Source organism: Rhincodon typus, chromosome 27 (assembly GCF_021869965.1).
Source record: "Rhincodon typus isolate 14 chromosome 27, sRhiTyp1.1, whole genome shotgun sequence".
In the NCBI taxonomy this organism is placed as follows: domain Eukaryota; kingdom Metazoa; phylum Chordata; class Chondrichthyes; order Orectolobiformes; family Rhincodontidae; genus Rhincodon; species Rhincodon typus.
In genome coordinates, this window is record NC_063358.1 from 7,209,685 (window position 1) to 7,237,307 (window position 27,623).

Below are 27,623 nucleotides of genomic sequence, written 5' to 3' on the forward strand. Positions count from 1 at the left end.
TGCCCTCAAACCCCCTATCCCCAAACAGAGATAAGGACAGAGTCAACGGAAGAAGGTTCCCGACCCGAAATGTCAACTTTCCTGCTCCTTTGATGCTGCCTGGCCTCCTGTGTTCCTCCAGCTCCACACTCTTGTATCTGACTCCCGCATCTGCAGTTCTTGCTATCTCCTAAGGACAGAGTCCCCCGATCCTCTCATACCATCCCACCAACCTCTGCATCATCCATCGCCAGTTCCACCACCTGCCATCTGACCCCACCACAAAAGAGATTATTTCCCTTTCACCCCTATCCACCTTCCGTTGCAACCACTGTTCTGCAACTCCCTCGTCTGCTGCACGCTCCCCGCCATACTCGGCACCTTTCTGCAACCACAAGAGGTGCTACATCTGCCCCTACACCTCCCTTCTCACCTCCGTCCAAGGCCCCAAACAATCTTTCCAAATGCAACAGGGATTCACCTGTACATTCTCCAACCTGGTCTACTCTTATCTGTTGCTCCTAATGTGGTCTCCTCTACCTCGGCGAGACCAAACACAGACTCGGTGACCAATTTGCAGAGCGTCTGCGCTCAGTACGTGATAATCAACAATACTTTCCGGTTGCCAATCATTTTAACTCCTCCTCCCACTCCCTTGGTGACAAGTCCATCCTGGGCCTCCTGCAGTGCCACAATGCTGTCACATGCAAAGTGGAGGAACAGCACCTCATATTCTATTTGGGAGCCTACAGCCCGATGGCCTCAACATAGGGAATTCACCAGTTTCAAAATCTCCCCACCCCCCAGCCTTGTTGCCATATCCAAGCCTCCCGCCTATTTGACCTGACACAACCTGTCCATTTTCTTTCCCACCTATCTGCCCTACCCTTTCCACTGACCAATCTCCACTAACCCCTACCTGCATCCACCTATCACCATCCCAACTACCTTCCCCCAGCCCCACACACCTCTTAATATCCGAGCTCCCTTCCCCCTTCCCAGTCTTGATAAAGGGTGTAAACCTGAAATGTTGACTTTCCTGCACCTCTGATGCTGCCTGACCTGCTGTGTTCCTCCAGCTCCACTGTATTGACATTAAAAATGCCAGTAATTGTCATTTGCACCCAAATGGGCAATTCAGCCCAATAGATTTGCCACCCTTTTTTAATTCTTGTGAGCCTCCTGCATAACTGCCCCTTCTGTTCCTGCTCATATGTGTTATATTTCCATTTCCTTCTAACAGTCCATGTGGCAGGCTCACACCACTGTTTTTGAAATTCTTAAATTTTGATCTGTTGGTGACAATTTTGTATTTGTTGTATTTATTTCTGTGCTTGTGTGTGGGAACAGTTTCTCACCACCATCCCTGTTGAGTCACTGCATAAGTTTTAATCCCCCATGAGGAGTCGTCTTAGTCTCTCTTCCAGAGAAAGCAACTCTTCCCGCTCACTCCTTCATGATGGTTGCATCACAATTCTGATAACATCCTTGTAAAGCATTCCTGCTCTTCTCACAAATGCTTCAATGTCCTTTTCTAGTCCAGAGATTAAAACTGTGAACACTCGAGGCTCTGTATAATTTAACATTGTCCCTGCTTTTATATTCTTTTACTCTGGAAATTGCATTCTTCTGCTGCCTTAATAAAACTTGTTCTGCTTTGTGTGATTTATGTTTGTATTTCTCTACTTTCCTACCCCATTTAATCTCTGACCTGAGAAATAGTAGCCTCATGATTCCAGTTCTACACAAAGGAATAAAATTGGCTATTTTTCCTGTTATACAGTAGGAAATTAAGTTGGACCCAACCAGGCAGTTTTTTTAATTTTTATGTAATTTCAAGTACTAATGCATCATACATAATCTTACATTTAAGGAACATTCTGTGGTTTTGTTTTTTCCCTTTGTCAGCAACACATGGCTTACTATGAAACGTTTTTGATTAGTAGTAAATGGCTCAAAACTAAGAGCAATTTTTATGCCTTAAACAATGTCTGATTTGCTTGCTAAAAGAAGTTTGTGCACATTTTAGATCCATGACAACTCTGTAAAGTTGATTATTGATTGGAGGTGACATTCATATTTCTTTTTAAAAAATCAATACTTAAGGAGGCAGTGGCATTGCAGTAATGTTACTAGACAAGTAATCCAGAAATCTGAGCTAATGTTCTGGGGGAATACAAGTTCAAATCCCACCTTGGCAGATGGTTAAAATTTGAATTAGGTGAAATCTGGAATGAATCGCTAGCTTAATGGTGACCATGTAAAGTCGATTGTCATAAAAACCCATCTAATGCCCTTTACAGAAGAAAAGCTGCACATAGCCAACATGTGAGTTCATACCCACAGCAGTGTGGTTGACTCTTAAAAGCCCTCTGGATAATTAGCGATGCCCACTTTCCGTGAACGGATAGAAGAAAGAAGACTGTCAGCATTTTGACCAGACTGTCTTTTGCACGTGATAAACAAATCATTTCTGTATACAGTTGAATTTGCATTTCTGAAAACAAAAACTTGATTACACATCTCCAAGATCAATATACATTGCACGTTCCTTTTTAGTTTTCTGCAATTGATTTAAATTTGTGTAGTTGCTGTTACCTGTCTGTACTAATAACAAAGAGATATATTTTTGTTGCGTACGCAGGAATGACGTTGAACTTTTCTTTGCAGCCGTACCCCTGGCAGCTGCCAGACCTCCCCAAACGAAGTCGTGGATCTTCTTGGACCCAACCAGAACAGTTCAGAAGGCCTTGGTCAGCTGGCCAACAGTAACAATGTGAAACCTGCAGAAGATTTCAACAATGTGGAGTCACAGAGTGTGCCCTTGGATTCTATGGAACCTGTCGGGCTGGACTCGCTACAGTTTGATTATTCCAGTAGCCAGGTGCAAATGGATTCCGCAACAGCTGCTGTGAGTTTGTTTGACTACAGCTCTCAACAACAGGTTAGTTTGCCTGCATCTCTGCTCCTGAGCCTAAATTAGAGAGTTAAAATGCTCATCAAATTAAAATATTCATCAATCCATTTTTAACTATTGATCACTTGGTGATAGATGCAGATACTAACTGTTTGTACAAGCTGAGGTACCTCATTTCCCAGCCTTACCTGACCATTGCAAGTTCCTTCCCATTCATTAAAACCAAAAGAACTGTGGATGCTGTAAATTGGGAACAAAAACAGAAGCTGCTGGAAAAGCTCAGCAGGTCTGGCAGCATCTGTGAAGAAAAAAGTCAGAGTTAATGTTTCGGGTCACCGGACCCGAAATGTTAACTCTGATTTTTTTTTTCCTCATGGATGCTGCCAGACCTGCTGAGATTTTCCAGCAGCTTCTGTTTTTGTTCCTTCCCATTCATTCTTGTGCTATATTTATACTAAACTGTTTTGCAGTTCCAAAGGTCCTGACAGCCATGGCAGTTAGAATTCAGTGTCACTTAAGTGAAGTTGTTGTACGTGCAAAAAAGTCCACTTGTGAAAAGCAGTTGTAGATGGATAAAAATAGAGTACTGGAAAACCTCAGCAGTTCTGGTCGCATCTGTAGCGAGGCAGAGTTAACAAATGAATCCACTATGATTCTTGAGGTTCCAACAAATAGATAACATTAGAAATATATGTGCCCCCACTCATCGGTAGCTGGTTGAGGAATATGAAATTGACTTCAACCTCTTGGTCTAATCATTGCTCATTGAGTGGCTTGACACCATTGCTGATTGTGAGGATTGCAGGAATGAGTCAAATGCCACAAGCTGTTTTGGGTCCCAGTGCTAATTCAGAAACCTCTCTTAGGTTTTGTCAAGCTATATGATTGCTATACTGATGCATGCAGTTACAAGTTAAGTTTTTAAAAAGGTCGACATTAGCAGGATCTAAACAAGATAATTAATCTAGTAGATATACCCATTCTGAATTGATCAAAAGTAAAGTTCTTAAAATCTATTTACCAAACAAAAGCATTTAAAAGATGGCCTCAAAAAGCTGCCTATATCTTTAACATTTGAAATTACAATAAAACCTATTAAATTGAGATTATATAAATCAGTGAAGTTGCTTTAGACTTTGATTACCAACTGACCTGCAGCCTCCAATCTGGGAAGATGTAGGTTAACCACAGAAGAAGGTGGGTTTCAGTAGAATCTGAAAAATGTGCACTACGTAGACAACACAGAAATATCTCCTGCAAACTGTTGGGAAAGTTCGACTTGTGTAATACATATTTCTCTCTTTTTTTTAAAAAGCTTCATTAAGCCGTGAGTTTAATGAAGAAACAATGAAAAAATGGAAGAAAAATACAATTGCCAAAAATCCAAACCTACATTGGCAACAACCAGCAAGTCAATCACCACCTGTCAACATTTTTTAAAAAAAGGGTGTAACCTTTCTTCAGTTTCATTCAATACTAATTCTTTTTTAAACAGATTTTTCTAACAAATAGAGAAATTGGGGTTCTGGTCAAGCAAAAGAAAGCCTACGTTAACTAGAGACAGCTGGGATCGAGTGAATCCTGAGAGGAATATAAAGACAGGAGTATACTTAAGAGGGAAATCAGGAGGGCAAAAAGGGGGACACAAGGTAGCCTTGGCAAATAGAAATAAAGAGAATCCAAAGAGATTCTGTAAGTATATTAAGGGCAAAAGAGAACTAGGAGACAACAGGAGCCCTTAAAGATCAACGTGACAGTCTGTATATAGAACCACAGGAGATGGGTGAGATACTAAATGGATATTTTGCATCAGGTATTTACTGTGGGAAAGGACATGGAAGCTCGGGAACTTGGAGAAATAAATAATTATGTCCTGAAAAGAGTTGAGCTACTGGAGGTAAAATTGTGCAAATATCCCTGGGACCTGATCAGTATTTCCCAAAACATTGTGGGAAGCCAGGGAAGGGATTGCTGGGCCCCTTGCTGAGATATTTGTAATATTGGCAGCCATGGGTGAGGTGCCAGAAGACTGGAGGTTGGCTAATGTGGTGCCATTATTTAAGAAGGGGCTGTAAGGAAAAACCAGGGAACTACAGACTGGTGAGCCTTACATCAGTGGTGGGTAAGTTGTTGGAGGGGAATCTCAGGGACAGGTTTTGCATGTATTTGGAAAGGCAGGGACTGATTTGGGATAATCAGCTTGGCTTTGCGCGTGGGAAATCATGCCTCACTAACATGATTTAAATATTTTTGAAGAGGTGGCAAAAAAGGATTGATGAAGATAGAGTGGTAGACATTGTGTGGACTTAAGCAAAATGTTCGACAAGGTACGACATGGTAGGCTGGTTAGTAAGGTTAAATCACATGGGATCTGGGGGAGCTAGCCAATTGGATACAAAATGGGCTTGAAGGTAGGAGACAGAGGGTGGTAATAGAGGATTGATTTTCAGACTGGAGGCCTCTGACAGGCAGTGTGCCGCAAAGATTGGTGCTGGGTCCACTGCTTTTTGTCATTTATATAAATAATTTGGATTTGCCTAGCAAGTTTGCAGACGACCCAAAATAGGGGGTGTAGTGGACAGTTGAAGAAGATTATCTGAGTACGATGGGACGATGGGACGTTGAGCCAGTGGGCCGAGTGGCAGATCGTGTTTAATTTAGATAAATGTGAGGTGTTGTATTTTGGTAAGGCAAACCTGGGAAGGGCTCATACAGTTAATGGTATGGCCCTGTGAAGTGTTGCCCGACAAAGAGACCTAGATGTGCATGTGCATAGTTCCTTGAAAGTGGAGTCGCAGGTAGACAGAGTGGTGAAGAAGGCATTTGGTGTGCTTGCTGTAATTGGTCAGTGCATTGAGTATAGGAGTTGGGATGTCATGTTCCAACTGTACAGGACATTGGTTCGGCCACTTTCGGAATACTGCGTTCAATTCCAGTCGCCCTTCTGTGGGAAAGATGTTGTTAAACATGAGCGGGTGCAGAAAAGATTTACAAGAATATTGCTGGGACTGGAGGGTGTGAGCTATAGGGAAAGGCTGAATAGGTTGGGGTTATTTTCCCTGGAGCGTCAGAGGTTGAGGGGTAACCTGGTAGAGGTTTATAAAATCATGATGGGCGTAGAATAGCCCATCTTGAATAGCCAAGATCTTTTTCCTGGGGTTGGGGTCCAAAACTAGAGGACATTGGTTTAAGGTGAGAGGAGAGGGATATAAAAAGGACCTGAGGGGTAACTTTTTCACACAGAGGGTGGTGCATGTATGGAGTGAGCTGCCAGAGGAAGTGGTGGAGGTTGTTACAACAACAACATTTAAAAGGCCATCTGAATAGGTATAGGAATAGGAAGGGCTTCCAGGGATATGGGCCAAATGCTGGCAAATGTGACAAGGTCAGATATGATGTTTGGTTTGCACAAATGAGTTGGAGTGAAGGGTCTGGTTTCCTGTTGTATGACTGTAACAGACCCTGACTGATTTGTGCATTTCCAGCAGAGTCCCTCTGTTGTGGGTGCGCACTGTGTTTGGGCTAAGAGGGCCAAGTACCCAGCATTATGTATCATTATTACATTTGAAAATCACTGTTTTATAATTTTAGGGCTTTATTACCCACTCACGCACCCCCTTACGGTGTTAGAGACAGTAAGAACTGCTGATGCTGGAGTCAAGAGATCAGTGTGGAGCTGGAGGAACACAGTAGGCCAGGCCAGTCCCGACCAGAAAAGTCAGCTTTCCTGCTTCTCTGATGCTGTCTGGCCTGCTATGTTACTCCAGCTCCACACTGTTATCCCATACGGTGTTAACTGTTTTACTTGGTTCTTTCAACAAAGTTTGATTCTTTCCACATCTTGTGACACTGGCTTAACGCTATTCTAAGTAGAGGTTTTGTTTAATGCCTGATGTTCAAAATTTGCATTTTAAAAAAAAAAAATCGCCATTCTTTCCATTTTGAGGAGACAGTTAACACTGCAAGTCTTTCACTGCTGGATGAATGCAGCTTAAAATTTGTGTTGAGAAGTAGTCCTTTAGAATGCACAGAATTCTGGAAGGAGATAACAGCTGAGCTAGTTGATGCAATACGTATACACCACTGGAGCTATAAGCACAGTAAATCGACCAGTATTCCCTATGTTTTAAAACTTTCTTTCTTTAGCTATTTCAGAGACAGAATGCATTGACAGTTCAGCAGCTGACAGCTGCACAACAGCAGCAGTACGCCCTTGCAGCAGCCCAGCAGCCACACATAGGTAAGCCAATTTCATGAACATCTTGTTAAGAAACCTGTGTACTCCCCTGAGTATCTGATAGGAAATTATTTCATCATTCACATATTTGTGCTGTTCACAATATTTAGCTTTGCTAATGTGAAGCAAATGGAGTTGAGGATTTGATGGCAAATGTGAAATCCAAGTTATAGAGAGCAATTGTGCATGAATTGGTGACTGACACTGGGAGGAGGGCAGGTGACAGTAAATTCTGGCAGAATTACTGACTAATGGCTAGGATGACATCTGTTACTTGAACAAGAATTCAATATAATTGGGAACTAGACTTAATGGCCCTATTAACGTCTCTTGTTGCCTTGTGGAGTCATCGGGTGTTCATGGAGATGTGTCAGTACATTGAGCAGTAATACTAAGTGTGAGCATTGAGGCTCAAAAGAGCCATTTAAATTAAATCTGTTTGCTTGACCGCTTAAGTGTATTATTAAAGCCTTTCAGTATCAACTTAACACTAGCTTTTCATCTGTTACTTAAGAGTCCTTACTGTTCTAATCATGTTTGAATAAACTGAATATTGAAATTAAATTATGTTTAATGACAGATCGGTAACTGGTTGTAAGGGGTAAATTGTTTCTCGGATATAATGTTGTTTCAATTTTAAAACTCTGAAATTCCCCTTGAGGACTTGAAGGCTATGTTAAAACCCCTGCAGTTGTCATTTTATTACAGTGCAGTGTTGCTGGGTAGTCAAAAGGCAGTAATAGCATTGTAATGCTGTACGGAGAGATTAAATAGTTTGTTTCTATAAGCTCAATGACAGAACGTTTCAGGGATAACGAGAGAAAGCTTATATTGCTTCACTAATGTTTTGCATCTACAATGGCTGTGTATTCACCAACTGGATTCAAGTACATTTTATTGGATCTTGTGAGAAGTTTTTCCAAAACAGTGGTACCACTTAACCTTTGTAATGATGGGATTGTATAGCTATTTTGATGTAAATGCAAAATTGCATTCATTGTGAACATTTGGAAGTTCAGACACTCATGGCACTCAATCAAAAATGATTCAATATCAAGAACGTTTTATGTAGTCAAATGATTTGAACCACTCAGCTGGCTGGGGAATGGGTGGGTTAGTTAAAGCTTTATTGGTGTTTTCAAGCTGTCTGCACAGGATGACTCTTTAGCCTGTCATGGCAAGACATCACTTCGAGCATTATCAACTGAAGCAGTGGGAAGTACATTGTTGTTTTAAAAATTTTAATTCTAACTAGTTTCTAGAATATTTCTTAGTTACTTGCAGTCTTGCAAGCAGTACCAGTGCATCCATTCCATTTTAGCTATAGTTACACGAATTAAATGCAATATAGTAGGCACCTTAAGTAATGCATTTGAATTACTACTGTGGTGTGTACAAATAACATATGCATGCATTTTCTTACTGTTATGTATATCTGCAAAGTATTTGACCCTGAGTTTTTGAAGTAACAATGAGTTGTTAGTTTGAATCAACTTCCTATGAGAGTGTTATCTGATTTTCCCTTGCAGTAGATACTAAGTTTTAAGAGTGCCATAAATGCAGAACTGATTTTCTTTGCTTGCCTTTTTTTAACCCCGCAACAGCAATAATACGTAATTACGTGCAAGCTGTTGTATTCTGATTGTGGAAATTGTGCTAATCAACATTAATTTACGACGTTTCAAATCCACATTTTGGTTTGTATGTGCTTGAACAATTGGGCCATTACTCTGTTGCTTTAAAATTTAAGATGTCATTCCAAATACTTTATGTAGGGTTTTTATATGTTGCACAGGTATGTTTTCAGCAGGGCTTGCTCCAGCAACTTTTGTTCCCAATCCATACATCATTAGTGCTGCTCCTCCAGGTACAGATCCATACACTGCCGGGCTTGCTGCAGCTGCAACTCTAGCAGGTAAAATATAATGATCTGTATGAAGACAGTTAACACTGCTTGATGATTTCTTTCCTTCCGCACATTGCCCTCCTCCAGTAGAAGGTAAAGGCAGGCCTGTAGTGATCCTTGAAGTTGTAGGTGAAGAGTGAAGGAAGAATTCAACTTCTAAAAAGTTGCATTATTCTGAGTGCTGAAATCTGGATATGCTGAATGACTTTTTCTGTTTTTGGACTTTATGTTGTCCCAGTTACTGCACTGTGTAGTAAGATTTTGGATTTAATGCAATCTAGTGGGCGATGGTTCATTTGTAAGTGGCGGCACTCTTGGTTGGATCTCTTAGTCAGCACTTTGGTGTCAAAAGGGGTGGGGGTAAATTAAGAACTAAACTGCAGAATCATTATATAACTGAGCTGAGTAGTAAATCCATGTATTGGGCTGACTTGGGAAACGGTGTAAGCAAACAGTGTGAGTCTTCTAAATGCAGGTTATGGGCAAATTTTGTTCAAGGAAATCACTTGGAGCTACAAAATGAATCATTTTGAGATGTTGCACATTGAGAAGAACATATGGAAGACTATGCGTAGTTGCCTTAGCTTTCCACCTCTCCAGGTTTAACTTGCCTTGTGTCTGGGCTTGATGGATTTCATTGATAAGAGGGCAGTTGGCATGATGACTTAACAAATCTGTTCCCATTGTACCTTGTAGCTGTCAGGATGTCAGACAACAGACTAGATAGTCCATGGTATATGTTAATTTGGCAGCTTGCTTGTTTCAGCCAAAAGGAAGCCTTTGACAGGATTTGAGTTAGAATGTTATGCAAACCCCAACACCCAATTTTTGTTCTAAAAATTGGAGCCTGTTGGGAGATTGGGAATTCAATTTTCAGCTTTCCAACTGTGTGTACTGTACCTTACAAAAATTTGCAACAAAAACCTGTTGAGAAATCCAGGATTGGAATCTCTTCTTGGTGCTCAAAATGAGCTGAGTGCAGTCTGAGTGTACAGTCTGTAGTGTTGAGTCTTTGCAGTTTCACAAAGTAGCTGACAAGAAAGTTAGAAAGATCATGTTGACTTTGGAAAAGACTGCTGCATTTTGCATGCAGCTGAGCAGTGTCTGACTAGGTGATCGTGATAGACCATGTCAAAACTAACTACAGTTATTCGCAGCACATTGCAAATTTGGCAACTAAAAGTTGGTTTTCAAAAAGGCTGCTACGTGTGGTCTCGTTTACTGTTCTTTTCAAATACTTTCTGCGTGTGTTCACACTGATTTTTCTGTCAATTTAATTGGTTTACCTATTGGCTGCGTGTTTGAATGTGGTCACCAAAGGAAGTTGTGTTCCAAGGTCAGTGCAAGACCTCTTATGTTGGTTGTTTTTTGTTGATGTAATAAGCTTGTTTTAATTCTAGTTCATGTGTGTGTGATAAGGGCCAAAAAAACATTGGCTTGCAAAGGTTTTTTTTGAGTGTAGGATGAGGGAAGAGAGAGAGAGAAGGAGAGAGACTTTTTCTGGGTTTTGCAGTAAGTGTGTAGCTTTTGAATGAGACATTGAACTGATCAGGCAGGTTACCATGGTGGTCATGCATCTTTCGTGCAGCTCTTTTGTTTTAAATATCACACAAATGCGGGTGAAAGTTTCTTTTAATAGTTATTGTCACATAGATTAATACCATTTGGAAAATATTTAAGATATTTTGTGTATGAGCACTGTTCACTTAAGGTAGAGTCCAGGAACATGAGCATTATAGCAATTCCTATGCACATTATTTGCTCTTTAATTTAAGAAAATAGAATGAAATACAGCCTCTTACACTGGAGACACTTTAAAATGCTCCTCACACATTGTGTGTATAATTTTATTTCAGCAAAGTTCCTTTTTAACAGAAACATGGTTCCTAAATCCAATGAAACTCTAGCTCAATATTTGAAGTTTTGAAGGATGAAATGTTGCCTTGAGAAACATAGCGCCATCGCAGGTCATGTTTTTTAAAGTTTTTTCTTTAATTATAACTGGTTGTCTGTTGCATATTTTAAATCCTTCTGATGAACTTATTCAGTGAGCAAAATCTCATGCCCATTCCAAGTGGGTTACTGATAAAAGTTTACAAGACAGATCAGCTAAATATAATTTAATCTTAATTCCAAACAAATTCACATTTAGGGAACACGGACACTTCCAAGATGGTGAAAATTTGTTTGCTCAGGTTAAGAAGAAAATATGTCAAAAACGGCATATAAAATTATACCACGCTTGCCCTCACTCAGAAATGTTTGATAATGAGAATTTTGATTTTCTTCTCAAAGATCTGAGCCAGCTCAAGGCTGTTGGTACTAATGACTCATCAAATCTGTACCTGTTGATGCCATATGTAATTTTACTGATTTTGTTAACTAAAGGGATTTGGTGCGGGGATGGAGGGGAGCGGGGTATGCGTTGTAGTTAAGTGGACAGTGTGCTTCCATTGGACACCATGAACTCCTCCTGTTTTTAATTTGTTTAATTGGTGTTGATATCAGATTAAGCATTTTTAAGGCTTCCTTTATTCCACAATTCATTTCAAGTAAATTTTCAGTTGGCTCCCTCGGAGCATGAATTGAAAGGTGTGTCTTATAACTGCACAGTATTCAATGGGTAATGTACAAGTTAGGTTTGGGTTTTACTTCGCCAATGTTAATATATCTGGAAGCAAAGAGACAACACAAGTGGTTGACTTCATTGTCAAAGCAACTTTTCTTTCCATCCTCCCTGTGTAGGCAAACGGCCGGCCCCGGATGGCATAGGTGAGATCAATTCACCTTGAAGGAAATTTCGTTCAGCTGTGTTTTGAAGTGTGCCTGTGTAATCTCGTTTTTGTTTAAATGACAAGCGTACTGTTCTGTATTGGTCATCTTTAGAAGTCGTCAGGGTTTAATTGCTGCTAATTTTAACTGAGGTACCGACCCATTCCTAGTTTAATTAAATAACATCCACTGTAATGAACCATACTTAATTATGCTTTTCTTTTTTGGAAAAGTAGAGATCCAGAATTTATTAAGGCATAGTCGGCAAATATAATTGTACTAACCTGTCTGGGGTGGGGTGGGGGGTGGTGGTGGTGAAAATTAGGATGCACAAATATGAAGATATCTATCCTGTGTTAATACTTTGATTGCATAAAAGAATGGCACGTCCAGTAGACACTAAGGACATTTTTGGAACATCTAATTAAATGAAAGTTTTATTATGATTTCACCTAGATAGTTTCATGTATTGCAAAAAGATAAGTTTGTGTGAAGTGCATTTTAAAAAAATCTCTATTTTACTGTGATAGGCCCGGCAGTGGTTCCACCTCAGTATTATGGTGTTCCATGGGGTGTTTATCCAGCAAATCTCTTCCAGCAGCAAGCTGCAGCAGCAGCTGCTAACAACTCTGCAAACCAGCAGGCTGCGTCACAGGCACAGCAAGGGCAGCAACAGGCAAGTCATCCATCCATTTATAACTTGGTACAGGAATGAATTGACACTGAGTCAAGGAAGCTGAGTAAATATAGAAACAGATTTGTCTACCTCACTGTGTGTTTTAAAGATTACGTAGACTGTGAAGTAAAAGTAATCATAGAATACATCTATTTGTTTACTTGGCTTACAATAAATTAATGTTAAGGAAGGCTATTATTAGAGCCATTGCCGGATGTAACTCATTTGGTTTTGAAGTTGTAAATTGTGAAGTTGTATTTGTCTCCAGTGGTCTTCAAAGGCTCTGCACGTGGAACTAAAGTGTTACAACTAAGTGCTGTTGTTTGGTTTGCAAAGGTCAGCCTGGCAATGATGATGCACCTGCCCTCACTGAGAACAGTGTTCATGAATTAGAATTTCAATTTTGTACTCGGAAAGATATGAGACAGACCAAGTATATTGCTGCAGGTCGAAGTGATAACGTTGGTGCTTGAGTGTTGACTTCATCTTTATATAAATTTGAGCTCTTGAATCTATCTTGACGATTCCTGGGGAGTGCATCTTTCGACTAACTTGAGTTGAAATTTTTCTCCTTTGCTAAAACATACTGAGGGTTTGGTGTATATGCAGGGTAGGAGAAGGTGTGTATTTTATAGTTTGTCTGAATGCCTGGTTGGGATAAGCAAATATACTTAATCCAATTACCTGTGTACCAGTTTGTAACCGATATGTGAGAGTGTGGGCACAATAAAGCTGGGTTGTGACTTCTCTGTCCCTCTCTCTCTCCCTCTCTCTCTCCCTCTCTCTCTCCCTCTCTCTCTCTTTCTCTCTCTTTCTCTCTCTCTCTCACACATACATACACACACACACACTCACACACAGTGCCCGCCCGCACCCCCCTCCCATTTGCAGAAGTGCTCTGAGGATCACTGTTGAGGCACATATGTTCACGTGAAGCCCACAAGTTGGTTGGTGCCTGTACAGTAATAGTTTAGTGACGAGTCAGCATATTCAAGAAAAGAAGGGAAACGATTAGTAAGATGCATTTACAACCTTTCTTCCTCGATATTTAATAATGATGCCTGAGGTGACTCTCCTCGCTACTTAGAATAAATCCTCTGAATCGTGTTTGGTAATGATCTGTGTTGCAATATCTTCTGGTTGTGATCTTAGTGAAATCACTTTGTCCAACCGGGCATTACGCATCAATGCCAGTCATCCAATATGTTTTATTCCAGGTTCTGCGAGCTGGAGCCAATCAGCGTCCTTTGACCCCAAATCAAAGCCAGCAAGGACAACAAGCAGACAGCTTGGTAGCCGCTGCAGCTGTGAATTCAGCCCTGGCTTTTAGCCAGGGATTGGCCACTGGAATGCCAGGTAAAATATTGATTCCAGGTGCTGTAGATATATGCATTACTTGACGACAGTGATGTGGGATGTAGAATAATGGTTTAAAGAATGCTTGTTGCATTACAAACCAGTTAATCGACAATTGTAGAACTTCATAAAGTCGAACAAGTAATTGATCAGGTTTCCTCACTTTTATGAATTTACAATTGAAAACACAAATTGTCACAAAGCGCGTTTCTGCCAGATATACAATTCTAACCAAACCACTCATAAAGATTGCTTAGAACAGGATCTTTCATAGGCATGTTTAGTAACTCTTAAATTAGAGAAAACAGACTAGCTTAATTTTAGAAATACCTTTTCTACTTTTGCAATTTCTGAGGATCCTGTAGACCTGATTGTAGCACCAGCTAAGATTCCAAGTGCTTAGTATTTGGTTATTGCGTAAGTTACTGGTATTATTGTTGGATTTGCTGTCACTGCTGAAACACAAGGTCAAAAAAGAAACCATTCTCACAATTTGTAATATTACATGCACAGAAATGTTGGTTAAAACTAACCAGTTCAGTACAAGCTAACAGAATGCCAAATTAAATATTAATTAGATTAATCTTTGATTTTAAGGCAGTTTACACACTGCATTGGAAGTTTTAAAGTGAAGCACTGATGGCAATATTTTCATTTTTGAACCTGTCTGGCAGTGATGACACATTTGCCCTCACTGAGAATATTTTTCAGTTATGAAAACTTCATTTGTACTCAAACGTATCTGAGCCAGACAGTAATAGTTTGATGTTTTGAATAACATACTTCAAGCCTAGTTACTAATTTGATTAAAGCACTACATACTACAAATTCACTGGACCTGCATGTTTTGTCATGGAACTACTTTAGTAAGAGGATTTCAATCCAAAATTGTCATGTTATTACCAGTTTTCATGCCTGAATGTAACTTTATGGGAGCGGGTTGATTTTCAGATGAGTTGAAAGATAATGATTTCAAGAGCTGTGATTGCCAAGTAGATTTGGCTCGGAAAAATGTCTCAACGTTTTACTGGGATATAATCAAAGCTTTGTACTACTGTTGGCAAAAGAAGATAGCTTGCTCAAAGAAATAATATAGGTTGTTTTGAAAAGTTCATAAACATAGAGGAGGAGTTGACAGGTTCTCAAAAGGAATTCCAAAACATTGGACCAAGTGACCTGAAGACCTAGTTGTCTTTGGCAGAAGGAAGGGGTTGCACTAAAAACCTGAAATGGTGAAAGAGATTTAGGAAGGGGACACTGAGGAGCCAAAAAGATGAGGAGCGACAGAGCCGTGATGAAGTTTAAATGTCAGGTTTTGGACTGCCAGGAGCCCACGAGGATAAAAGCAGCAGATCTTCAGATGAATTGACATATGGAATCTCAGTCAGGAGAGTATGGAACATCTAGTCAAAGGGTAATTATAACATCATCAGTGAAGGTTCAATAAGCTGGCAGCTTGTGAAGGCATGTGATGTTGGGAGATGGGGAGGTGTGTGACGGAGACCAGGTTCAGTGTGTTGCAAACCCATTTTAGGCCATCCTGGATGATGATGACTCTTGTGACTGGTAGGCAGTTTGACTAGGGAAAACTTCCAAAGGGGGATTTTCCACTGAGAAATTGTTGATTTTTTTACCTAGCATGCAGGTATTGAGGCCTCTTTCATTTCCTTTGCTGGGGATTGTGTGCTATATTTCTGTTATGTATGACTGTCACACTCCGCACGTTAAATTTGTCAGCTGAGACGCTGAAGACAAATAAACTTCTAATGAATGCTGAACTATAAAGTGTTGATTATGATTTTTTTAATGCCAGGCTGTTTCACATTACTGTATTTCACTTTGGCATTTCTTTGTAACTACTTGAGCCAATATATGGTACTACGTACAAATGGGTATATCTTGAACACTTTTTAATTTCAGGTTATCAAGTCCTAGCTCCAGCTGCTTACTATGACCAGACTGGTGCCCTCGTTGTGAATACTGGGGCTCGGAATGGTCTAGGAGCTCCTGTAAGGCTCGTTGCCCCAGCACCTGTAATCATAAGTCCATCTGCAGCACAGGCAGGTAAGGTTTGTTTCGTTTCAAAACGGGAAGGAAATCACTTACATTTGCAAACTTTTATCACTTTTGGTGCCTCTAACTCAATAATGGTAGGTCATTGTGTCATTTTAGATGCCTGCTCCGCAAATCTGTTTCTGCTGCAGTGAGCTATTCCAGTCAAAAAAATCTCAAAATGGTTAAAGCATAAAAGGAGGCATTTTGACTCATCAAGCGTATGCCAGCTGTCTGCAACAACAGTTCAGCATTTCCTGCTACCCGCCCCCTACCCAGCCAGCTCCAACCCCCCCCCTCCCTTCTTCCTCCTCCCATCCTCTTACCCCCAAAAAAATCACTCCCCTTTCCGGTCCTATTCATTTGTCTTTGAAGGCCGATGTTAAATCCGTCACTATAAGTTTTGAAGCAGTGCGTTTCAGACCGTAACTTGTAAAAATATGTGGTTCCTCTGCCAGTCACGTTTTTTTGTGTGTGGTATGTTCCCTACCCTTCTGCCGCTATGAACTGATCTCCCTGTAAGTTTGCCTCGGCTCTTGAATACCTCTATCAGATTTCCCCTTGATGATGGTTTTGCTAAGGAGCGCAACACCAACTTCAGCCTATCCACGTAACTGAAGCAATTCTTTCACAGTCTTTTTTCATGAATCTTCAACCACACCCCCCAGATGCGTTCCAAGAATTGTGTGCACACTATTGCAGTTGAGACCAAACTGGTGTTTTATAAGAAATTTAAAAGACTTCTTTTGTACTCTTTTTCATTGAGCTCAAGACCGTCTGTTCCTTTTAACTGTTTTCTCAACTTACCATCCCATTCAGTGCTTTGTGGGCATGTATTCTCCAGGTCCTTCTGTTCTTGTATTACCCTGTAGAATTGTACTCTCTAATTTTCATTGTCTCATGTTCTTACTCCCAAAAAAATCACTTTTCATTCCTGTGCATTAAATTGCACCTGCTATGTCCCTACCCATTCCAACTGTCTACGTCCTCTTGAATTTGTTCGCTGTCCTCCTCAAAGTTGGCAGTTTGCATAATCCACAAATTTTGAAATTGTGCCCTGTATACCTGATTTTAGGTCGTTAATATAGATTAAGAAAGGCAATGGTCTCAGTACTTTTGCAACCTGATGAAAAGATGTGAACTAGTTTTGGTTGGCCACAATAAAGATTTTTGAGTTATTTTTGTATGACACTTCTCCAATTAAGAATGTAATTAGCTGTTTTTGCTCTGAGCAAAAGGGAGCAGTCAATAGGATTTTCTTGTGTCAAAGAAGAAATTTGTGAACTGTTGAACTCAGTGAAAATAATAAAAACACAATGTCAAAAAATCTTCATGCAGCAACATAGCCTGTGTGTGTACACATGCACGTGCAAACACACACTCTCATATATGTAAAGTTACAGAGGAACAATGCCCAATACAAAAGATAAAAGAATAGAGCCCTTTGGTCATCTTTTAGGCTGACCATGAGTACCTGGGCATTTCGATGTAGTCAGTTGCAATGAATGTTGTAGTTACTGAAATTCTCAAGTTTTGCAGTCAGCTTTCTCTCAGAGCAGATCACTTTTTTTGCAGAACTGGGCACCACATCCAAAGACAGGGATAGAAACTCCTTATTCTAGATATTATTGCAAATTCTCAGATGTTACTCCAGGTTTCAGAATGTGTATACCCACAGGAAAAATACAGACATTAAATCCTGCTTCTTTGTAGGAGGTATTCTTTAATGTGTCTTAGCTGGTTAATTGCTCACAATGAAAAAAATCAATTTTTCCATACAGTATCGACGGTTTGGTTAGTTTCTCTGTAATCCTTAGATATAGATTTGGGGTCAGGGATGGTTTTAGTCCTCTCTTTGTTTGAGACTGAAGTCTTTGTTCCAGCAATACCCATTTTGTCAAGTCTTGTTCTTAGTGACCCTAGTTGGTCTTACTGTGAGCTATACATTGCAGATGATGAATTTGTGTCCAGGTAATTGCTCCTTGGGGTAGCCTTTCAAGACAAGAGTCTCAGTCATACTATTTAGACATTTCTTTGTGAATTCCTGTGACCATGACTCCTTTCAGGTAAGATAATTTTGGTGGGCATTTTAATATGTCCTAGCTCATAGAATCAGAGGTGTTTTGCACTGCAGAAGGAGGCCTATCAGCCCATTATACCTCCACTGGCTCACCAAATGAGTATCAAGGCTTAGTGCCATTCTCCTCCATTATCCCATAGCTTGCACATTCTTTCTATTTAAATAATCTGCCCTCTTCAGTGCCTTAATTGAACCTGCTTCTATCACATTGTATAGTGCATTTTGGACCCAGACTATTCATGTGAAAATGTTTTGTCTTTGTCATTTTTTTTTTGCAGATCACTTTAAATCTGTGCCCTCTCATTCTTGAGCCTTTCACAAGTGGGCACATCCAGCCTCCCTCATGATTTTGAAGGCAAATGATCATAATTCCTCATTGCTGCCTTTTCTCCAAATAGAAGGGCCCCATCCTCTCCAGTTATCTTCTGAAGTTATCTCCCTCAAACCATTCTTTTAAATCTCCTGTGTGCTGCCTCCTTCCAAAAATGTAGCACCCAAAGCTGTGCACAGTATTCCAGCTGAGGTCTAACAGATTCTATGTCTCGAACAAGTTCAGCGATACCGTCTTGCTCTAATATGCTGTGCCCTATTAATATTGCCCATTGCTCTATTCCTAATGAAATGTTTTCTCTACTTATTCTGCCATGTCAGGGACCTTTCCATATATGTACCCAATTCCCTCTGCTTCTGCACCCCTTTAGAAGTGTGCTCCTTGTATTATGAATCCATTCCTTACCAAAACACATCACCTCTCGCTCATCTGCATTGCACTTCATCTACCACCTATCTGCACACTCTGCCAATTTGACAACGTACTTTTTAAGCTGAACGCTATCCATTTTGCAGTTTATAAACTATGCTTTCTCACAAGTCTGCACTTTGGTACTGTGTTGAGTATCTTCTGGAAATTCATGTGCACTGCATGAGCAGCATTAACTCCATTTACCCTTTTTGTTACTTGTTCAAAGTTAGTTAAACACTTTCCCTTTCAGAAATCCATGCTAGCTCTTATTAATCAACCTGCCGTTTTTCATGTGACTACTAATTCTATCCCAAATAATAATTTCTAAAATTTCCCAACCACTGAAGTTGAACTGACTTGGACTTGCCCTTCTTCAGAATAGGTTAAAGATGTGGTGTTTGTAATTTTCCAGTCTTCTGGCACCTCCCCTGAATCTAAGGAAGACTGAAAGATTATTCCTAATCGCCCTGCAGTTTCCACTGTTGCTTCCTTCACTGTTTTTAGATGCACCTCCATGTCAACTTTATGCTGCTTCCTTATGAACTTTAAACATTCTAATGACAGAATTTCCTCCTCTGTCACTGCGGCCTGGGTAGAAGCATCTGCCTCATTGGTAAAGGCAGATTCCTTTGTTCATCTAACAGCTAAGCTATGTTGTGATCCTGTACGTGGTAATTCCCTTTTTGGTACATAATTTGTCCCATTCTTCCTTGTACCACAATTGACTAATTATATATTGATAGAAAACATTTGGATTTCCTTATGTGTCAGCTGCCAGTCTTTTCTCATAGTTCCTTTCTGCTTCTCCAATAAGCTTGTTTCCCTTCTCTCTGAACTTTCTGTATTCCTCTTGGTTCTCAATTATAGTAATTAATTAGCACCTATCACAAATTTACTTTCTTTTCTTTATCTTAGTCTTAATCTCCATCGCCATTTCTTTTGTCATCCAAGGACCTCTGGATTTGTTTGTCCTACCTTTCCCTTTGATTTACATGAACCATCACCACCTTTGAAGGTAGCCCATTGTTCTCATACAGCTTTCCCTGCCAATCTTTCATTCCACTTTGTCTGGCCCAGCTCTGATTTTGTTCCATTGAAGTCTGTTGTCCACCAGTTGGTTTTTCTTTCTCTGGATTGACCTTTGTCATTCCCTACCGTCATCCTAACAATACGATGATCACTCCTAATTCTGCTCCCTGTAACACTTGATCTACTTGGCCCACCTCATCTCCAAGAATCTTGTTGGACCAGACACACCCTGCTACAGGAGATTATCCTGAACACAATCCTAGAAAACTTGCCCCTTACACTACTAGTATCCCAGTCTACGTTTGAGTAATTGAAGTTCCCCATTATAACTGCAACGTGTAATGTTGCCGTCCCTGTAATCTCCCTGCAAATTTATTTCTGTAAATCCTCCATTGCTCGATGATCCATAGACTCGGCCTAACAATCGTAATTTTGCCCCCCTCGTTCCTTAGCTCAAGCTAAATCTACTCTGATTCTGAGACGTCATCTTTCTCCAGCCTTGCAATGTTGTCCTTAGCCAATGCTGCTGCCACCCTCTCTCCCCTTTCTTTTTGTTCCCTTCTATACTTTTTGAACATCTTGTACACTGAAATATTTAACACAGTCCTGCTATTCCTTGAGCCAGGTTTTTGTTATCGCCAGAACATCATAGTTCCACATGGCAATTTGTGCCAATAATTCCCTGATCTTATTTACAACAATTCCGTGCATTTACACACACAGTAACCCTGCATTATAGCTGCATTTCTCTTGAACCATAATCCAAAGCTTGTAAACTTATTCATGAGATTGAAAAGATTAATGGTCTGTATTTTATATTATCATGACAGTACTGACCCCTGGGGCTCACCACTGTATGCCTTCTGCATATAAGGAGAATTGTTCTGTCACTAAACTAACTTTGAATCTATATATTAACATTCCCTTAATTAGTTTTAATTTTCTGCCAAATTTTGTGCTCCTCAAATTGAATTATGCTGGTTATGGAAAAGTTAACACTTATTGCATAGTTATTTGTAGCTTAAACCCCACTTGTTCTAGGACTAACTCTGCATTCACCCCTTCTCTTATGCACTGTAAGCCTTCCATGCCAATAATATTCCAGCAAAGTGAGTGCAATTACCTATTGCTGTGAAATTCCCCCCCGCCCCACTATAGCATAAACCTCCACACTTCAGCTCTGATGAAGAGTCATCTAAATTCAAGACGTTAGCTTGCTCTCTCTCCATGGATGCTGTCTGACCCGCTGTGATCTCCAGCATTTGTTTTCAGTACAGCATCCGCAGTAATATGCTCCTACTATATGTGACTCCATTGCATACTGCATTCCCAACGAATGCCACATTTGTAGGGCAATTGGGAATGCAGAATAAGATGGTTTAGCCAACATCATTCACAAGTAAGTTCAAAAGGGATGCAATAAAACAAGATGCAGTGGACTAAAGGTGGAGAAACTCTGCAGGTCTGGCAATGTCTCTGGAGAGTGAAAGGAAGTTAACACTTTGAGACCAAGACAACACAAGGTTCAAAGAAGTCATACTCTAGCCCTCTTTGTTTTTATTTCAAGTTTGCAGTATCTGCATATTTTGCTTTTATTAGAAGGTGCAGTGATGTCACAACTTAATCAAACATTGTACCATTTAATGACCTAATACTTTATATTTTTCATAGAATACAGTACAGACAGAGGCCGTTTGGCCCATTGAGTCTGCTCTGACACTCTGAAGAGCATCCTACCATATCCCCACAACCCTGCATTTACAAAGGCCAATCCACCTAATCTGCAAATATTTGGACTGAGAGAGGAAACTGAAGCACCCACAGGAAATCCACACAGACACAAGCAGAATGGGCAAACTCCATACAGACAGTCACCCAAGGCTGGAATTGAACCCGGGTCCCTGGTGCTGTGAGGCAGCAGTCCTAACCATTTATTTTGTTTCTGTTGCATTAAACGTGCTGTAGAACCTTGTGTGTTATTTTGTTAAGCAGTATTAACAACAACCAAATTCCACCGGGACCTTGTGGGAATGGGGTTGGTCACGTGTGTGCCTTTGATGTGACATCATTGTAACCACAAATTGTTGTAAAGAAAGATTGTTGCTGATGTGAAATCTCCAGTGGAATGAGGCTCGGTACCACCCTCATGACAGTGATGTTTTTAGATGTAGATAAATCATAACAAAGTTGGCAATATTTCTGTTCCTATTCTGTTCATACTCCATTCCCATTTAAAAGCTGGCATTGCAGTGGATCTTGTTTTCTCTTCCAACAGTTGCCGCCGCAGCAGCCTCCGCAAACGGTACAGCGAGTGGCCTCGCCGGGACAGCAAATGGCTCCTTTCGCCCAATGGGCAACCAACAGCCACAGCAACAGCCGCAGCAACAGCCTACCAATAGTTTGGCCTCTAACTCCTTCTATGGTAACAATTCCCTGTCGAGCACTTCACAAAGCAACTCACTGTTCTCTCAGGGGTCTGGCCAGCCAGGCAGCACTTCCCTGGGCTTTGGAAGCACTAGTTCACTTGGGGCTACACTTGGATCTGCGCTTGGCGGATTTGGATCAGCAGGTACATTTGTAATTGTAGGAATGCAGAGCAAACTGCGCAACATTAAAACACTGAATGAGCTGTATTGAACTGAAGCATCATGTTTTCTTGCAGGCATGTGTCTTCATAGCTGATTGGCTACCTACCAAAAATATTGTCGTAAAATTAATTGTGGTCTTTAGATGTACTTAGGAGACTGAAGCCTAATTTATTTTCAGTTAAAACCACCTCCAACGTAAAAACTCGGAAAGTACTAGGCAATAATCTGTTTCCGGGTTTTGATGCATTCACTTGAAGTAAATGGTAATGACACATGCTTAACAAATTGCAACGTGATACTTCAGTCTTGTCACAGTCAGTTTTATCACATCCAAGGACTCCTCGGCACTATTCTAATTGTTTTATTTTGTATGGTAGCTAATTCACGTGTGCAATCACCAGTTTTTCTGCTGTAATATTTGCTTAGAAGTACCCTTCTCAGACACAAGGCAAGTTTGAAGACATATCTGTATTTGTGGCTGAGTGCTGTCTACCATTTTAAATAGATGCTGCATGGATTTGACACATCTGCCATTATGCTTCACTGAACTCATGGTGACAGTGACAAGTTTTACAAAAATATGTGTTGGGGTTTGTTACTTCAGGGCATGCATGGACCGAATTTGGAAGTTAGTGAAGAGTCTTTCTGATCTGCAGAGGCCATGGTGTTAAAACAACATTTAATTTCCTATGCAGAGCTGTCCACATGAGGAACGGATTTGAGTTTTGTGCTTAAAAGAAAGAACCAGTTTATATCTCTTCGTTAAACACATTTAGTTTTCTTTTGTAAAGACCGAAGAATGCGGCAAAATACATTAAAGTTGCCAAATGAAAATTAGTTGGTTCTTATCGCAAAGAATTGGACAGGTCAATTTGTAGATATGCATGTGTGATTATTCTAGGTGATCAAAAGTAATAATTTATTTTCAACTTTGTTTTGAAGTTGGAAGCTCCAACACCAGCAGTGGCTCACGAAGAGACTCCCTTACTGGTAGCTCTGATCTGTACAAGCGAACGACCAGCAGCCTTGCTCCCATTGGCCACAACTTTTACAATGGGTTAGGATTCTCTTCATCTCCTGGCCCAGTAGGGATGCCTCTTCCGAACCAGGGTCCCAGCCACTCGCTAACACCACCACCATCATTATCATCCCATGGATCATCATCGAGCCTTAACCTGGGTAAGAGGGGTGGGTAGCTCTCTTATTACAAAGATTTTCTTTGTTGCAAATTTCTATCTCTATCAGAAATTAAAGCAGTTTTAAAACAAAAGGAATATCTGAAATCTTACGAAGCCACAAAGTATAGCTTTATGAGCAGACTGCGATGCGGTTTTCTAAATTGTTACACTTAGTTTGAATGCCTTGATTAAAAGCAGACATTGCTGGGAAAATTTGTTTGTATCTCAAGTTGAAGCTGTTAATGCACAGATAATGGCTGGAGGTGTTTGCAGTACTTGGCGATGATGACACACTTGCCCTCACTGAGAGCTGTTATATACTGCTCATTTATGAGACTAATTTTTGTACTCACGGGCTGAGCCAGCAATCCACCTCATTATTTTAGCAATGTGTTTTTGTGTGCATGTCAATTAGTGGTTAGTGTGTAGTCACGTAGAGTTTTACTTTTAAGTTGGTTCTGTTGCATAAAATTTAAAAAGCCTGTTGGCTTCAAGTCACAGTGAATACCCTTGATTGGGACTAGTGTTGTACTGCATATACTATACTTATCCAGCAGCACTCATCTGTAGGTTAACTCACTGAAATAGTCTACAACTTTAAACAGTAAGCCATTTTTTAAAAAATTGAGCTACCGTGAGGAACTTGCCGACCATTTAAAAATGTTATCATGTGATTTTTAAAATCACCGTTAACAATATGTAGTTAAATGGAGGTTGAGTGGTTGAAATAATATCAACCTTTTGATACATTTGTAATCACAGGCGGGCTGACCAATGGAAGTGGAAGATTTATTTCTGCTGCCCCGGGTGCTGAAGCCAAGTACCGAAGTGTCAACAGTGCCTCCAGTCTGTTTAGCTCCAGCAGTCAGTTGTTTCCACCATCCCGCCTGCGGTATAGCATGTCTGATGTGATGCCATCCGGGCGCAGCAGATTACTGGAAGACTTCCGTAATAACCGCTACCCAAACCTTCAACTGCGTGAAATAGCGGGCCACATCATGGAATTCTCTCAGGATCAACACGGTTCAAGGTATGGTGAAATCACTTAAATACAGCCAAGTACTTTAGGTAGGGGAAGACTATTGATTCGTCAAAATCTGCCAATGCGGAAGTAATGCGTTAGACTTGAGCATCACCTCCCTGCGAACTTAGTTAAGCCATTGCTTATTGCTCAACTCGGTGAGACAAATCAGAAAAGGGGTCAGTTTTGATCCCTAGTCTTGCAGTATTGTCCTAGGCAGCAACTTGAGCACTATGTTTAGATTTGCGGTCACTGTTGCAGCTAGGGTTGCCACACTTGATTGAGTAGTGTTTTCTGTTAAATGCACGTGTCTAATTGTTGGTAAGAATAGAATTGAAGTCAGATCTGGACTCGCTCAATTCCCAAAACGTCGAATTGGCTGTTAGTGCTTGAGCACAGCCCAGCTTACTTGATGAAGAGATAGTAGGAACTGCAGATGCTGGAGAATCTGAGATAACAAGGTGTAGAGCTGGATGAACACAGCAGGCCAAGCAGCATCAGAGGAGCAGGAAAGCTGACGTTTTGAGCCTAGACCCTTCTTCAGAATTTCTGATTTCTTCATTTCTGAAGAAGGGTCTAGGACCGAAACGTCAGCTTTCCTGCTCCTCTGATGCTGCTTGGCTGGCCTGCTGTGTTCATCCAGCTCTCCACCTTGTTATCTCTATACTTGATGAAGATACCTGAAGGGTACTGGTTCCGCTTATAACTGTGCCTGAACAAACATTAGCACTTCAAAAGGAGATGGAGAGAAAACTTGCTTAAACAAATCAAGCCGATCTAAAAGGGAATGATGTTGGGAAAGGCAAGTGCGAGTGAGCAGTCTTTGGATGTTTGCTTTATTAGGAAGGTTCTTCTGTCATTCTGTCCATTCTGAGGAAGGGTCACCGGACCTGAAACGTTAACTCTGTTTTTTCCTTCACAGGTGCTGCCAGACCTGCTGAGCTTTTGCAGCAACTTTGTTTTTTTTCCTGATTCACAGCATCCACAGTCCTTCCGTTTTCTTTTTCCTGTCTTAATATTTGGTTCTTGTAATTAGACTTTTAAGTTGTTTGTTTTAATGTATTTAGCCTGGCTTGTACTGCCTCTTCAGAACTTTCCTTTTTAAGATGCTTCTTTCATGACTATTTATGCTAAATACTACTAGCCATGTGCCTGCTTAACCTGATGGATACATTTAAACTGGTTGATTGATGAGATCATTTAAATTGAGATGCTCAGAAAATATGGAAAACTAATTACCTTTGGCACTTTTGTACTTTTTTTTAAAGAAGAGGGCAGTTTCATCGCAAGATTGAACAGCCACTTGACAGTTTGTGCATGTTGGAATAAATACAAGTACTGGTTTGAAAGGAAGGTGCCGAATTATTTTTATGTTATCACAGTGCAATCCATGCAAAGAAGCAAATGAGGCAAAAAGTATTTCATGCTCCCACAAAGCTTTTGTGTGCAAAAATATTTTGCCGAGAACTGAGAGTTATTTGTGGAAATGCACACAAGCATATAAGAAAACAGTTGCTGTTCTGTACTTCACAGTTCATCCAGCACTGTGAGTAGATAAAGCCTGTATGATAATGCACAGCGGCAGCTGTTAAGTCATTCAGAGTGATGAGGTACGTTTATATAACCAGTTTGGGTGAGGGAGTGCTAAAGTTTATGATGTATGGCAGCATATATTAACATTTCACATTGACGTAGGAGGTCTTGCTGTCTCTCTGCAAAGCATCCATTTACTTGTTTCTGTGTGATTGAATTTTACATTTGCGTGAATACTGTGAAAATTTTCTGCTTTACAGCAGCCAGATTCTTAAACTGCATCATGTAGTCTGTTCACCACTTGTTGCATGCATCCCTGAGCTGAGTGTGGTTTCTACTAGGTCTGCATATACTTAGATGTTCACTGCTGCTGTCCTGGGAAGGTATTTGGGATTACCCCAATGAATTTTTTGTGGAGAGATTTCAGTTTCTGTTTTCGGTGGGCGCAAGTTGGCAGAGCCAAGACTGGAAAATTTGCTGTGTGGGGTTTTGCAGGAATGAGCTACATCTGGCTGCCAGGACAGCAGGGAAATATTCATGCCTGGTATGTAACCCAGGTTGTACATTCCAAGTGGCTGTTAATTTCAGAACCAGTTCAGAACAGAGAGACCAAAATTCAATTGGTACATGTGACAGAGCCTTTCACGTCACTTCCTTAAAGTAATAGTTGGAGTAGAAAGTTGTAGTTTCAGTATTGCCGTCATATACACCCTTTAAAATATTTTGTTACCTATAGATTTATTCAACTTAAATTGGAACGGGCCACTCCTGCTGAAAGACAGCTGGTTTTTAATGAAATACTACAGGCAGCTTATCAACTGATGGTCGATGTTTTTGGAAACTATGTAATTCAGAAATTCTTTGAGGTAAGTAGCAAACTTTACACTCCATTCATAAGATATTTTGTCAAAACCAGGCGGGTTGTGAGGTATGGTGACAAGGCTAGGGGAATTATGGCTTGAGTTTCTGTTACTTTGCTGATGCTAAAGATCCAAGGAAAACATTACCAATTAATGCCTCCACATTGGACTAACATTAGACAAATATATTAAAAGCAACGTAGAATTTTCAGATTGGTGGATTGGGTTACCCCTCTGTTAAAAAACCAAATGTATGCACATGTTGGGAATCTCTCTAATTTTGAAATATTTAATAGTAGCATGTTAGATTCGTTCGTCCATTTCTCTCCCCGCCTACACTTTCTTGCCTATTTTTGCCCTTCCTTTGTGGCATGCAGGCAACATCTTGTAACTCCCAGCCTAACCTTGGTCTGATCCACGTTAAAGTATCCTCCAGCAGGAAGGCTACCTCATGCTCATGAGAATAGTTTTATTTATTCTTAATTCAAATTTATGGGAATAAGTTGCCATGTGCCTTCCATGGCTTTGTGGCTGAAATCTCTAACTGGAAATAGAATCTGAGGCTTTGCTGGTGTTTGGCTCAGCTACAGATCAAGGGAACATAGCAGATCTTTCTGTTTTAAAAAAAAATTAAAAATATAGCATCTGCTCATTGGTTGGAAACACAAACTTTATCAAACCCTGAGTTCAATCCATT

The 27,623-nt window shown here is 40.4% G+C and overlaps 1 protein-coding gene and 3 non-coding genes across 4 annotated transcripts in view; all 4 read left to right on the forward strand.

Moving 5' to 3' along the window:
* The window catches only part of pum1 (pumilio RNA-binding family member 1), a 116,525-nt gene that overhangs the window by 71,956 nt on the left and 16,946 nt on the right, over nucleotides 1-27,623 (forward strand). The window contains 10 exon segments of the mRNA XM_048612899.1: nucleotides 2,650-2,923; nucleotides 7,043-7,136; nucleotides 8,929-9,048; nucleotides 12,342-12,487; nucleotides 13,705-13,843; nucleotides 15,764-15,907; nucleotides 22,022-22,315; nucleotides 23,277-23,513; nucleotides 24,275-24,542; nucleotides 26,803-26,932. Coding sequence (XP_048468856.1) covers nucleotides 2,650-2,923; nucleotides 7,043-7,136; nucleotides 8,929-9,048; nucleotides 12,342-12,487; nucleotides 13,705-13,843; nucleotides 15,764-15,907; nucleotides 22,022-22,315; nucleotides 23,277-23,513; nucleotides 24,275-24,542; nucleotides 26,803-26,932 — 1,846 coding nt within the window.
* Nucleotides 12,829-12,916, forward strand: LOC125486322. Its single transcript, XR_007265009.1, has one exon. It is a non-coding gene; the product is annotated as a small nucleolar RNA SNORD103/SNORD85 (small nucleolar RNA).
* On the forward strand, nucleotides 14,510-14,595 carry LOC125486320. Its single transcript, XR_007265008.1, has one exon. It is a non-coding gene; the product is annotated as a small nucleolar RNA SNORD103/SNORD85 (small nucleolar RNA).
* LOC125486323 lies at nucleotides 23,788-23,878 on the forward strand. The gene has a single exon (XR_007265010.1). It is a non-coding gene; the product is annotated as a small nucleolar RNA SNORD103/SNORD85 (small nucleolar RNA).